General features: G+C 39.5%; 1 protein-coding gene across 2 annotated transcripts in view; it reads right to left on the minus strand.

The window, feature by feature from the left end:
• Nucleotides 1-4,309: 4,309 nt before the first annotated feature.
• The window catches only part of PLAG1 (PLAG1 zinc finger), a 51,176-nt gene continuing 42,840 nt past the window's right edge, over nucleotides 4,310-12,645 (minus strand). The window contains exons 3-4 of one of the 2 annotated variants that reach the window (XM_005418322.3): nucleotides 11,108-11,466; nucleotides 4,310-10,512 (exon numbers count right to left, since the gene is read on the minus strand). In XM_005418322.3, coding sequence (XP_005418379.1) covers nucleotides 9,249-10,512; nucleotides 11,108-11,349 — 1,506 coding nt within the window. In that variant the 5' untranslated portion in view covers nucleotides 11,350-11,466 and the 3' untranslated portion in view covers nucleotides 4,310-9,248. The remainder of the gene's footprint in view (nucleotides 10,513-11,107; nucleotides 11,467-12,645) is intronic. The other variant, XM_005418323.2, reaches the window with a different exon arrangement.

The following is a 12,645-nucleotide window of genomic DNA, read 5'->3' on the forward strand; positions in this document are numbered from 1 at the left end:
AGAGTTTGGCTGTTTTGGTGAGATAAATGACACCTTGGAACCACAAATACAAGCAAGTTTTCATTAAAGCAGTGAAAGGCAAACCCAAATGCAAAGAAAAAATACATCTGCAAGAACTGTGATGCTGTTTTACTGCTGAGACATAATAATAATAAACATTTTAAAAGGTTAAACCCTAGTTTATAAATAATAAGATCAAGTTTCAAACACACATTGCCAAACTGTTTGATGCTTTTTTCCCTTCACACTAAGGTTACTCCATGTGTTCAAGAGCATGAAGCAAAGGATCTTCTTACCTGATCACACTGAGGTTTTAACGGGAGGCACTGGGAAGGCAGGTGAGGTTTCACAGCTAATTTACCGGGGGCTCAGTGACCAAGGTGGACCAGGGATAACAATCTGAGACCTGCTGCTGTAGATTAATACTACAATTTCAAATTAGCACCTTGTGATGAGCTAAAAGAATCCAAACTTAGGGATAAAGATAATGAAATGTAAACTGCAGGCTCTCACTGACAGCAGAATTTTCTGGCCATGCAAAGACCAAACCCTATCCTGGCAGGTTGACTGCTGCCACGTGGCAGGCACCTTGTGCAGTATTTTCAGCCAAATTGTCCAAGACTGGTTTTGCAGTCTTGCCCCTGCAGCAAAGCTGACTTGGCGGGGTACAGGGAGATGCCAAATATAGTGGAGGAATTTCAGACTTGTAGCTTAAGGACTAGGAAACAGCTTCAATGCTTAATGAGCGAAATTAATCATGTACAGCAAAGGACCTAGGGGGGTAATGTTAGAACTAAGTTGAGCACTGGGAGGCTGCTGCTTTGCCAGGTACATGGATTTAATGCTGATGCCTAGACTGATGCCTAAAGGGGTGAGTCTCTCCCAGCAGCTTGCACAATCCCATTAACACAGATCACACCCAGCTCTGGGATGTATATTAAATACAGTGCCATAGCAAATGTGGTGGCTTCCTGCAAACACCACCTCTTTGGAGGGTTGTAGAGGGGTAGAGGCAAGAGAATCAGCTAAATTTGGCGGCTCTGAAGTGGTGGCCTGGGTACTCTGGTGGGGCACAGCAAATTCTCAGAGGTTGCCTTAAGTCAAAAGGTTTTAACCCCACCATTAAAATGGGTCATACAATTCAAATACATTATTGCAAGGCTTTCAGTGAGTAAGCAGAAGCTTCCTGTAAAAACACTGCTGAATTCAGCCCAAGCCAAACAGAGCATATGAGCTATGGGGCAACCCTGTAATACTTCACTGGTGTAAGGAGTCAAACACTGACAAAATAAAAGGAGACAATTTTCAGGTGAGACTTAAGAAAGTTTGGGACTTTAGTCTGTGTTTATTTGTCATGAATGTTTGATATTTGATAGTCTTTTGTTACTGCTTAGATGTTGCCCACTTATAGTATGCCCCTAAACCATAACCATTTTATTTTTATTTTCAATATAAGTACTTGTGAAGGAACTTTAAGGATTTACCCATGACTATGTGTGTGTATCAATTTAACACAAAAGCCAATAAGCCAGAGTTGAGTCTAATTTCAGAGGCACAGCCTATAGAGCTTTTCTGCTGAAATTGTATCTAGGACTACACAAGGAGAGCTGACAAACACCTTCCTCGTTGGAGTCTGTGCACCCTTTAGATAAACTGCTGTCTCTCACAGATTAATCGAGTAGTTGGAAGAAGCTCTGCCAGCTTGCCTGGGAAACCACACACTGTGTTAACTTGGGGATACCTTAATAAACAATATGATTCACTTTGGATTTGTAAAACACAAACACTTTAGACTTAAACATTTTGGAGGAAACCAAAATGAAAAAAGCCTGAAACTTTTCCAGCTTGGATTACTTTCCCATGCATACATGCATGCACACATACATGTGCATACAAAACATTCACCAGAGTTTTAAGCAAGATACTGATTTTTAGGAACTGTGACTCTTCAGGTTTTCTGCACTACTTAGCACACATCAAACAGAGATCTGACACATGAAAGTGGCACTAAACCATTCTTTGTATGTGGCAGTTCAGTGCAACAGTGAGAATCAGCCTCACGGGTAAAATATCAAGGGATCAATTCAAATGATTTCCAGCTCAGCCACAGCAGGCATTACCACGGCTTGTTCACAGAAAGCTCAGCTGGCAGCTGATGTCTCTTCAGTCCCCTCTCAGGCAAACCAGCTTTGTAGCTGGTGATCTTGTGATACAAATATCCCCAAATGAGAAAAGGCTGAGCGATGACAATGACAATCAAGAACAGAATTGTTCATTATATTTTTTACAAATACTTATTTCTCTGAAAATGTTCATTACTTGAGGACATGCAGATCAATAAATCAAGAAATAAATGTATAGAAAGATAAAAATACCAGGTAAAGTGTTAAATCTTTATTAGGAGTAGAGAAAGTTCATACTGAATTACCTGGGATATAGCACATGAGCAGGAACTTGAAACTTCACACTACTGCTGGGGTCTGTCATTTTCAACACCATTATCTCCAGTGTTGTTCAAAACAGAAATACAGTGTTGCTCTTTATTTGCTAAAGGCCCCAGCTTACACTGATAAGCACCAGTTAATCTTCCAAAATGCTTCTGGAACTACTAAGTACAGACTAAATTTTGTAACAGAATTTATCTTGTTGTCCTGCTTGCTGTCTGTGTGTGATCGCTAATCATTGCTGTGCCAACTACAGCAGCTGCCACTTGGGAAGACTTAATTTCTATCCGATTTTATAGAATGTTTTGATTTACAAAGCAGGAAAGCCAATAGCCCAGTTCTTGCTCATCCAGCAGTAGCTCTGCATCAGTTCTGGATTTCTCTGTCAAAAACCAGTTTTCATCCTAGGACATGCTTGTACGTGGAAAGGAAAAGAAGGTGTAAATAACGAAGGAAAGTGAAGGGGAAAACCAAACCAACCTTCCTCTTCCACTCCTGGAGGACAGTGAGACCAGCTATAGAGGATACTGCAGAACCATTTTTCTGTACCTTCTTATGCAAGTTTTGGAAAGAAGTGGTTACAGGAGAGACAGAAGGGAAGATGTCCCTGGCTCTGAAATTAACAAGGAAATTCTGGAGGGACTGCATCAAGAGATCTCTGTATAACACAGATGTCATCTGTGCAATCCCATTCCAATTATTGCAGAGGATGATGGAATTTCTAGAGGCTATCTGCTTGGAAAGAGGGCATATTAAATCAGTTACAGTGGGTGAGACCAGCTAGGACAGCAACACAGTGAATGGGGTGGTTTTCTCTCGAGGGTATGTGTGGGGGGTATATGTCTGTGGGTGGTTATAAATAGTTTTGCAGAGTATTTCATATCATAGAGCATGTGTTGAGCTTTTGACTCTCAAAATAACAAGGCCAACCCTCTCAAACAAGTTAGAAACCTGCGGCACAGAAATGATAGGTCAGCTCAGAGGAGTGGGGTAGGGATCACAGGAAAGGAAAGATGTCTGCATGTGGAGAAGGTGAAAGCCACCAACTCTCTCTAACAATCATTTCTCTCCAGCTGGGTTACAGCAAGGAACCTAAAAAGCCAAGATTTGGAGAAGAGAGGAACTCAAAGCAGGGAAACCCAGACAGTGCTAAAGATGTTAACAAAATATGTTCTGAAAAGCAATGAAATGTGAAATGCTACTCTTTTACTTTCCTGGCCCACAGTCTATGCTAGGGAACACCTGTGGAATGAGCAGAGGTAACTTTCTGCAGTTGTGTGCAGGCTGCTTGTCTGGCTGTGAGGCATCTCTTCCCCAGGCATCAGCCTGGCTTCTTCAGAAGTCAGTGCCAGGCCAGACAGGCATCTATGGGATCATCCATGGTATCAAAGCAACAGAGTTTCTCCTGGAAATACTGCAGAGAGACATCCCACATGCTGTGTCTAGCACATGGCACACCCTCAAAGTTTGTCCTGCAAACTACAACAAACGATGTATGAGACTTGCACTGATCTGAAATGATGGGGAATCACCTATGTGTTCCAAAGGAATGGATACCCCATACTTACCTTCCAGTATCTCAGAGTGTTTCAAAGTGCAATTTGATGGAAAGCTCAATTGCTTCCTTCAGATCTGTCTTGTCACAGACAGAGTAGCATCATCCCATTTGTTCCTTGGTCAAATCATGAAACGCAGATATTTATGCCTTAAGATTTTCTGAAAAACTGACATTTTACCAGCCATACATTATAAAGACAGTTATGCCTTTGCAAACTACTCCCAGCAAAACTGGATGGACTCTGTAATTACTTCTTGCAATCCCAAACATGCAGATCAAGATTATCTACTGAAATGCCAGGCATAAGTTATTCATTAACTAAAACCATTCTGTAATTTTATTGATATATTTTGTGGAGTTCACATATTTTTGTACAGCAAACATAACACTGTAGGCCACAAGAAGCTGCAGCACTATTGTTTAATAGCAGCAAGGTATATTTTATAATCAGGGTATGTGGACAATAAATAGTCTGTTTCTTTGGATGTGAATGTTTAAAATGAAGTTCTGCTGCAGCTTCATAACGTGATTGCTATTTTACAGAGCTTATACACAAAAATATATATGCAATCTTTTTGTCTATATTTTATACAAATACAACAGTAGTTTGTGAATACATTTTAAAGTACATATACATGATAAGCAACTCAATTTCCCATATCACAGGATAGCAAATTGTAAATGCAAGAAACATATACAAATTCAGTCTGGAATGCAGGGTTTTCTGTGTTCTTTTTTTTTCTCCATTTTTTTCTGACTCAAAACTTTTATCATTAAAAACATTTTAGCATACAAGTCCGAACAATTTTTCCACTAGCTAAAAATATAATTTCAGCAATCCGAGTCAGGTTTGGGTGTGACATCATTCACCAATATACTCTTCCCAGTTTTTGTCTAAGGCTTTTAGTAACATATAGTATGTTCTTCACTCCACACCATATAAAAAGCCCACATTTAACATTAACTAGCAGTCACCTATTTTTGTGAACAAGAGCTGGGCTTGTCAGCGTTTAAATTTGCATGTCCAAAATTTTACTTTTGCAAGTGCATATGAATACATTGTGGTGTTGCACAAAAGTTCATTAATGACAAATTAAGTCACAGTATAAAAATATATCATACAACTATAAGTCTAGTATAGTCCTTTTTTTTCTATGGGTAAAAATACATCTGAATGAGACAGGGAGGTTTGTAGCACCATGAGAGGAGTTGTATCCCAAGTTACATTAGCAGCATGATCCAATATAACAATATTGCAGGAGTGTTTCTGAGGAGATAAACATTCACTCTGGTTCAACTGTACCACTGAAGCTTATACTGAAAAGTGTTTACATATGATTAGCAATAGTTCTGTGTCACTTCCAGGGCTAGATAACTGTTATCAAAAGACACTGCCTTCCAACAAAAGTAAGACACCCTTATTGCATAAAAGCTTTGGGACTACCCAAACACATTTTGAACTACTGTGGCATTACTTGTAAGTTGAGCATGATGCTAAGTAAGCTGTGGTTTAAACTGTACACTGGGGGGAAGCAGGATGGGCAGCTAAGCCTATAATGGTTTACTACATACCAGATAAGTACATATATTTCAGAGGTTTATCTATAGACTGAGAAGAATACAGGAGAAGCTGCTAAACCAGTGTATGAGACAGACATAACAAAGGATGCAGGATCCCCACAGCATTTACGAATGCAGGATCAGGCCCAAAGTTAACTTCAGACAGCAGCATAGCGATGATAGGATGTGATAAAAAAAAACTGTATCAAATACTGCATGTTAAATATTTTTGACAAAGTTTATCATCAAGAACTCCAGAAGACAGTTTGCAAACGGTGAGGACAAACTCCTAATTGTTTTTGACTGGTATTCAAAATGGCAGTAGAAGACAGTGTAGTTTGAAACATGTAAACCTAGTAAAAACCATTGTAAAACCCTTAAGAAAGACACACTGGTTCTGTGCAATATAGCAAATTGATAAGAAAACACTGTAAAAATGTACCTGTTTAAAATTACAATGTCTACCATTTTGTACACAAAGCATTATACCAAAGGCCTACATATATGTAATCTAATGGCACTTGAAACAAATTATAATAAAAGGTTTTATAATAAAAAGCATAACCTGTAAGAAATTTTCTTAAAAGGTTTAGGTTTTCTTTTTGAAAGTGCTATATCTTGTAATATGTGTAACATAGAGGTTGACCAAGCTTTATTTTAAAAAATATTGGCCTATAATACAAGTTTAGCTCACTAGGCAAATGATCCTGAAAATATGTACTCTTAACATTCATTATTAGCTTAATAAAGCAATCAGCTCTGGCTCATGTTTCAGTCAGTATATGGTTTTTAAAAACCGCTACTGCCAAATTAACAATAAATCACTCTATTCCACAATTTACTACTAAATAAAGCACAAGCAACAAGTACACAAAAATATATATATTTAAAAAAAAAAAACAACAACAAAACAACCTTACTAGAAGTTTAGAAGTTGCACAAAGAGTGGTGCATGATCAGCCAGCCCTCCCCCCTCCCACCAAGAATCCATGGGCAATCAAGAAAATGGGTTTTAAAAACTGATGGTTTAGTAGTGGCCAATAGTGACTCTGCCTAAGTGATGCTCAAAAGCACTCTGGTGGTGTTGGTATTGCTTTAAGGGTCAATCTGCTTCCATGTTACCCTACATCCTAGTTCAGCGGCAAACACTCTGGGTGCAGCCACCCACTGAAACCCTGACTGAATGAGGTTCAATATCTTGTCTGAGGTCTCTATTTCTCAAGTGAAATGTACATCTAACTCCAAGTGAAATGTCAATCCCTTTTCAGGAAGCTAAGGCACAAACAAGGTAGTAAGGGTTCTGGCTACGCACTAAGAAACGGGTGTTGGCAAAGTGTCTGTGGGTTTTGGTTTTCACGAAGTCTTTCAGCAGCTGGGGCCGATAACAAGTGGCTCCAGACTGGAAATTTGTGTGCCACAGGCTGCCCAGGGAGGACAGCGCTGCCCGGCCACACTGCTGGGCCAGCTGCAGGATGCCAAGCACCTGCAGCTTTCCTCTGCAGCAGGGAGAGTTGCAGATGCTCGGCTCTACATGGGACATAACCCACTGGAGGAATTAAGTCCATTTATCTTCATCTCAGATTAAAAGGATTGAGAATAAATCCAAGTTTTTCTTAGATGTGTTACAGTCGTTCATGTAAATTAGAGCTACATTCGGTTGCATTCAGCTTGTGCTCTGTTCATCTGTGTTTTTCTTTCCTTTAGAAAGGTGAATGGAAAAAAAGCAATATTGAACAAGTCATTCAACTAAAGATGTAAGCAAGCGAGCAATCTGTTTCACAGAAACCAGAGGAAGCAGTCGTGAAGCAGAGCTAAACGTCCACTTTGAGATAACGTGCTCCTAAAACCAAAATCTAGGAGTAGTTTGCAGAATTTCAGAAGGTATTTTCCTTATTAATATATCCTTATTTTAATGCCTTTGGAACACAAACACATTTATAAAAATGTTATTTTTCAGTAATAAAATTTAAATACACATATGTATAAAATAGTAAAACTACACCTGCATATTGCTCCTAGCATTAAAAAAACCAGTAGGAGCTACTGATAAAACATCTGGAGCATGAGCTCCTTAAATGGGAGCAACTTTTGTTTCTGTGAAGTATATTTAGTTTAACCACTTAAAACCTTGTATGAATTCTCATTATTCATAGTTTGAGAGATACTAATGTACTCAATTTCCGTTTTTTAATTCCTTGTACAAAAATGACAAGGAAAATAACGTTATTGTTCAATTACAGCAAATCTAGTTTGCTTTTATGCATCACAGGGTTGGTTGTTTTTTAGGTTTTTTTTTCCTCTTTTGGTTATTAGGGGTTGGGGAATAGAATATATATTGCATTAGGTAAAAGTGGTGTAAGCAATATGCTTTTACTTCACTCCTAAGAGTCCTGTCTTTAAATCTTGGCAATGGGCAAAAAGTCCCTAACCAAGTACCCAGGTGTAGAAAGTGTGATTAACATCTAACTTGTTGCTTAGGAGGACATAACACACCATGTAACACAACTGAAAAGATCACTCCAATAAAAACAAAACAAAACAAACTGGTAGTTGCAAATTTACATTCACTTTCTGACTGCTCACTAGTTTTGAAGTGAAAATAGGTACACACTTTCTGGCTGGACTTGATCCACCCTTTGGTGGTGGCAGCGAGGAGAAGACTGATGCCTACAAATGAGAACACACTACTGGAAGGTTCCTATGCAGTACTCTTTCTATGCTACTAAAGAGAAGAAAACAGCAAGTTAAGAATCAAAACAAAAACTGCGACAAAATTTCTGCATTACTACATTACAACACTTTTATATTTCAAGATCAGCCATTCATTTTGCCTGTTTCCCTATACCAGAGTCACGAAAACACAACAACAGTTTCAAATTCAACTTGAAACATGTCATTTAGGCAAGCAGAGATTCTCTGTCGAAATTCTGTTCAGCCCTAATTTTAGAGAATTACACTAATTTTTTTTTTCTTCTGTTATCCATAACAGGCCACCAAAATTTAAGCCAGAAAATGGCAAAATTCTTAACAACTCTTATAATGACTTCAATACAAGTCAAAATGCTATATATATGTACATGTGTATATATGGACTTCTATATATACACACACAAGTTTTCAGAAAAAACTGAATTCTATATTCATTTTAAAAATTTAGATTTGTCATTATAGAACAGGTCAGATGTGTCACCATTTGGAAAGAGGATTTGTTTGGAAACAGACTGGAGAATTTTTTTCCCAAATCTCAGGATTCCTTGTGATACATATTTTAAATGGATTATTTGCAAATAGTAGAATATATTAAAAGGTAAAAGTGGCAGTTCTACCACTGCCATCAATAAAACAGAATAGCTGGTATGGTTGAAAAAGTTTTAAAAACGGGATGAGTGTTGTGAGTTTGCTTGGGATGACTTTCTACTGAACATTTTAAATGTGTAAATTGGCAGTGAAAATGAAAACAATACAATGAGACTGTTTTAAAAAAAAACAAACCAAAGTAAACACAGCTGAGAATAAACACTTTCAAAACATTTTAAAAAAGTTAATTTAAATTTCTTACTGGCTTCATGAGATTGGTACTGTACAAAAGCAGAGAATTCATAATGTCTTATAGTAGGCACTAAGTTAAAAATGGTCACCTAAGGCATTTCTACAAATAGACAGTTAACAAGCCAGCTTTGTACATCCTATTGGAAAGCTTGATGAAATCGTGGTAGGGTGGTGGTTGTGCTTAGACTGCTTGTGAAAGCTGCTGACAATGAGTGCAGAGACCCAAGACCTATACTATTGCTAGGATCTTGTGGATCCTGGGTTTGTGGTGGGAGTTGAGTCATAGAAGAATGTGCCTCCTCTTGCGTATAACTCATCCCGAGGTTTCCCACTGAAACAGAAGGATTATAGGGAGGGCCATTTACAGGTATGAAGTTGAACAGCTGAGAAAAGTCCAATGATGGGGCATTTAGAGGTTCACTAATAGGAACGGAGCCCTTGGAAAGGGAAACTTCCCCAGACCCATCATCTAGTGGCCCTACTTGTGGATCCAGCCCTAGTTTTGATGAAGATGCTTGAGAATCCTGGGATGAAGAAGGCATACCACTTTGCAACTCCATTAGGTAACTTTCAATTTCCCCTTTCAATGGCTGTTCTTTTTCAGGCATAGAAATTGAGTATGAGGTAGTACCGAGTGGGTATTTCAACGATAGCTGGTGAGAAGGGTGGACAGACTCCATATCTATTGGACAAGGCATTCCCAATGGTAACGATGTGGCAACCATTTGGTGTGCAGATGCAGAACTCTGCATGGACTGAATCTGAGTGTTGTAGAGATTTAATTGCAAAGTGTTTGTAAATGGCTTTGATGTCAGTTCACTGGAAGGTAAAGACATCACTGGAAGCAGCTCATCCTTAATAGGCACAGAAACATTGCAGGTAAAGGGATCTAGAAGGTCCATTGGCTCTGTTTTGACCTTCAGAAGTTCTTGGTTGTGACTTTTCTTCATGTGGCGCGTGAGGTGATCCTTGCGCCCGAATCTCTGTGCACAGTACTGACAGAGGAAGTCTTTTCTTCCAGTGTGCACTACCATGTGTCTGCGGACATCCTTTCGGGTGTAGAACCGACGGTCACAGTGTTCACACTGGTGCTTTTTCTCCTTCACTCCACCCGATGACTTGCCTGCATGAGTTTTTAGGTGCTCCAGCAGCACTCCTGTGCTTTCAAAAGTCTGCAAACATACCTTACAGGTGAGGTCACCACTTGTTGCAGCATGCAAAGCCAGGTGACGTTTGAACCCAAGCTTGGTATTGTAGTTCTTTCCACATTCTTCACACTTAAAGGCCTCTTTGTTGGGATTGTGTGTATGTAGGTGATTCTTTAGGTGATCTTTTCGGTGAAACATTTTCTCACAATAATTACACTTGTGGGTTTTCTCAGGAGAATGAGTAGCCATATGCCTTTAAACACAGATATATTCTGTAAGTAATTATTTTGATCAAAAAACACACGTGCTCATTTTTTAATGGCAGCTAAATACTACACTAAGGGCTGCTTTGCAACAGAACCTTTTAACTGAAAGCATGACACTACAAAGACAGTTTGACAAATTTAAATATAGCAAAACGCGAGCCATTTCTCTTAAATTGACACTTTAGTTTTGGTGGGTCTTAGCTACGGTAACAGGGGTATATGGGCAAGTATGAAAGTACTCGTGTAAAAGTCCATAGCCAAAGAACTTTCAGTCCATACTCTTTTTCTTGTGACAATTCCTTATACAAATGAAAACTCTACGCTCATTAAAAATGAAACAAAACAAAACAAAAACAAACAAACGGAAAACAAAAGCAGAAAACAAATTAAGAAACAAAATCAAAGACATTAGCTTGCAAACTTAGGTAATTTAGAATTCTAGAAACAATCCAATAGCTACTTTAATTAACACATCCTCTCTGCAATCAGCTGAAGGTGTACAGAAATATATACTTTTACACGGCTTAACACGGCCAACATAAAATAGATAATATAATCTGAAAGATAAATAGAGTTTAATACCTTAGTAATTTGTACTTAGAAACAAAGGCCTTGGTGCAGTCTTGTTGTGTGCACTTGTAGGGCCTCTCTCCTGTGTGAGAGTATGAGTGAACCTTTAATTTCTCAACACTGTTAAAGGCCTTGTCACACAGTTGGCAAGGAAAGTTTTTTCTTGGTTTGGTTTCACCACGCTTACGTTTCCCTGAAGGGACTTTCTGGGTATCTCTTACTTCTGACAAATCACCAGGAATGACAGTGGCCATCGCAGCCTAAACCAGGCCTTCTTGTTGGACACTTGGGAATTGCCCAACTCCACTAAATGATTTAGCTTTAGATGGCTTCTCAAGTTTCATGTGGTCGTAAAAGAAAGCAAAAGGGGACTGGAAAAAAAAAATAAGAAACAACTAGTTTGTAACTAAACTTAGATTTTGAAGTTTACTTGCTATGTGATGCTTCTGAATAAAACTTAAAAGTAAAGTTAGGTTCAGCTGGTCTAATGTAATACCTACAGGTTTCTTTATACTATTTGCTGCAACTCTTAAAATGCATTGCTCAGGATGAACAGATCCACATATGCCCTGAAATCACACCTCACAACTTTCCCCTCAAGCACTGATGGAGAACAGCAGAGTTTCTCTCAGATTAAGAGAGGCATCAGGCAAAGGCCTACCTACCCAGGCACCTTTTGGCAGCTTCAGATTTCAAAGGAATTACAGCCACGCCTCTGGTGTTTGCACATACATCCCCCCCTCCCCACACACACACCAAACTATCACAGCCTGTAAGCCTCAAAATTTTTGAAAACCTGCACAAAACACAGCAGTACCCATGCAGACACTATGGAGGGCAAAGCTTACGTTCCCTTTTGGATATACCTCCCTCCCCGTGATTACTGCACATCTACGCATCTACTCTGGGAAAATGCATGCACTGCCAATGATGCCTAACACCAGGTGAAATTCTCCTGTAAACTCTCCCTCTGCTAACAGAGACTTGATCTAAGAATGGCAGAAGTCCCATGGATTAGGGTTAGATTAGACAGATCAGGGTTTTTTCAGCCCAGTGCTGGAGACCCCCAGCCTTCTCATGCTACCCTGTGAGACATGAAGGCTGTAAGCATTCAGACTCAGGCTAGCTCAGGATGGAGGCTCCAAGTCCTGCTCCTGTGGTACAGCAAAATGTCAACTAAACCGGAGGCTTTCATTGTCAGGAAGTGCGTGATGTGATCCTTGTGTCTGACTTGTGGGTGAGAAGTTTTAGATTTGTCATCTGGTATCGTATAGTGGCAACTGGGCACCTGCCACCACAGGGCACTCAACAGCCCTCCTTTGTCAGGGGTTGCTGACAGCTTCGCTTCATCCTTGGAGCACAACTGCTACTATAGATACCAAACTCCTGTGCTACCCAGAGTGGGAAGGGTGGAGCGTGAGGTCTGTAGCAGCAGGGACAAGGAGGACAGCAGGACAGCACTCAATGCAAGCATTTTGAGGGCTGGAAAGTCCCAAAATTTAGCATTTCTCCCTTGAAAGTGCCAGCACCCACCCCCAGCCCTGGTGTCC

Source organism: Geospiza fortis, unplaced genomic scaffold (genome assembly GCF_000277835.1).
Source record: "Geospiza fortis unplaced genomic scaffold, GeoFor_1.0 scaffold53, whole genome shotgun sequence".
In the NCBI taxonomy this organism is placed as follows: domain Eukaryota; kingdom Metazoa; phylum Chordata; class Aves; order Passeriformes; family Thraupidae; genus Geospiza; species Geospiza fortis.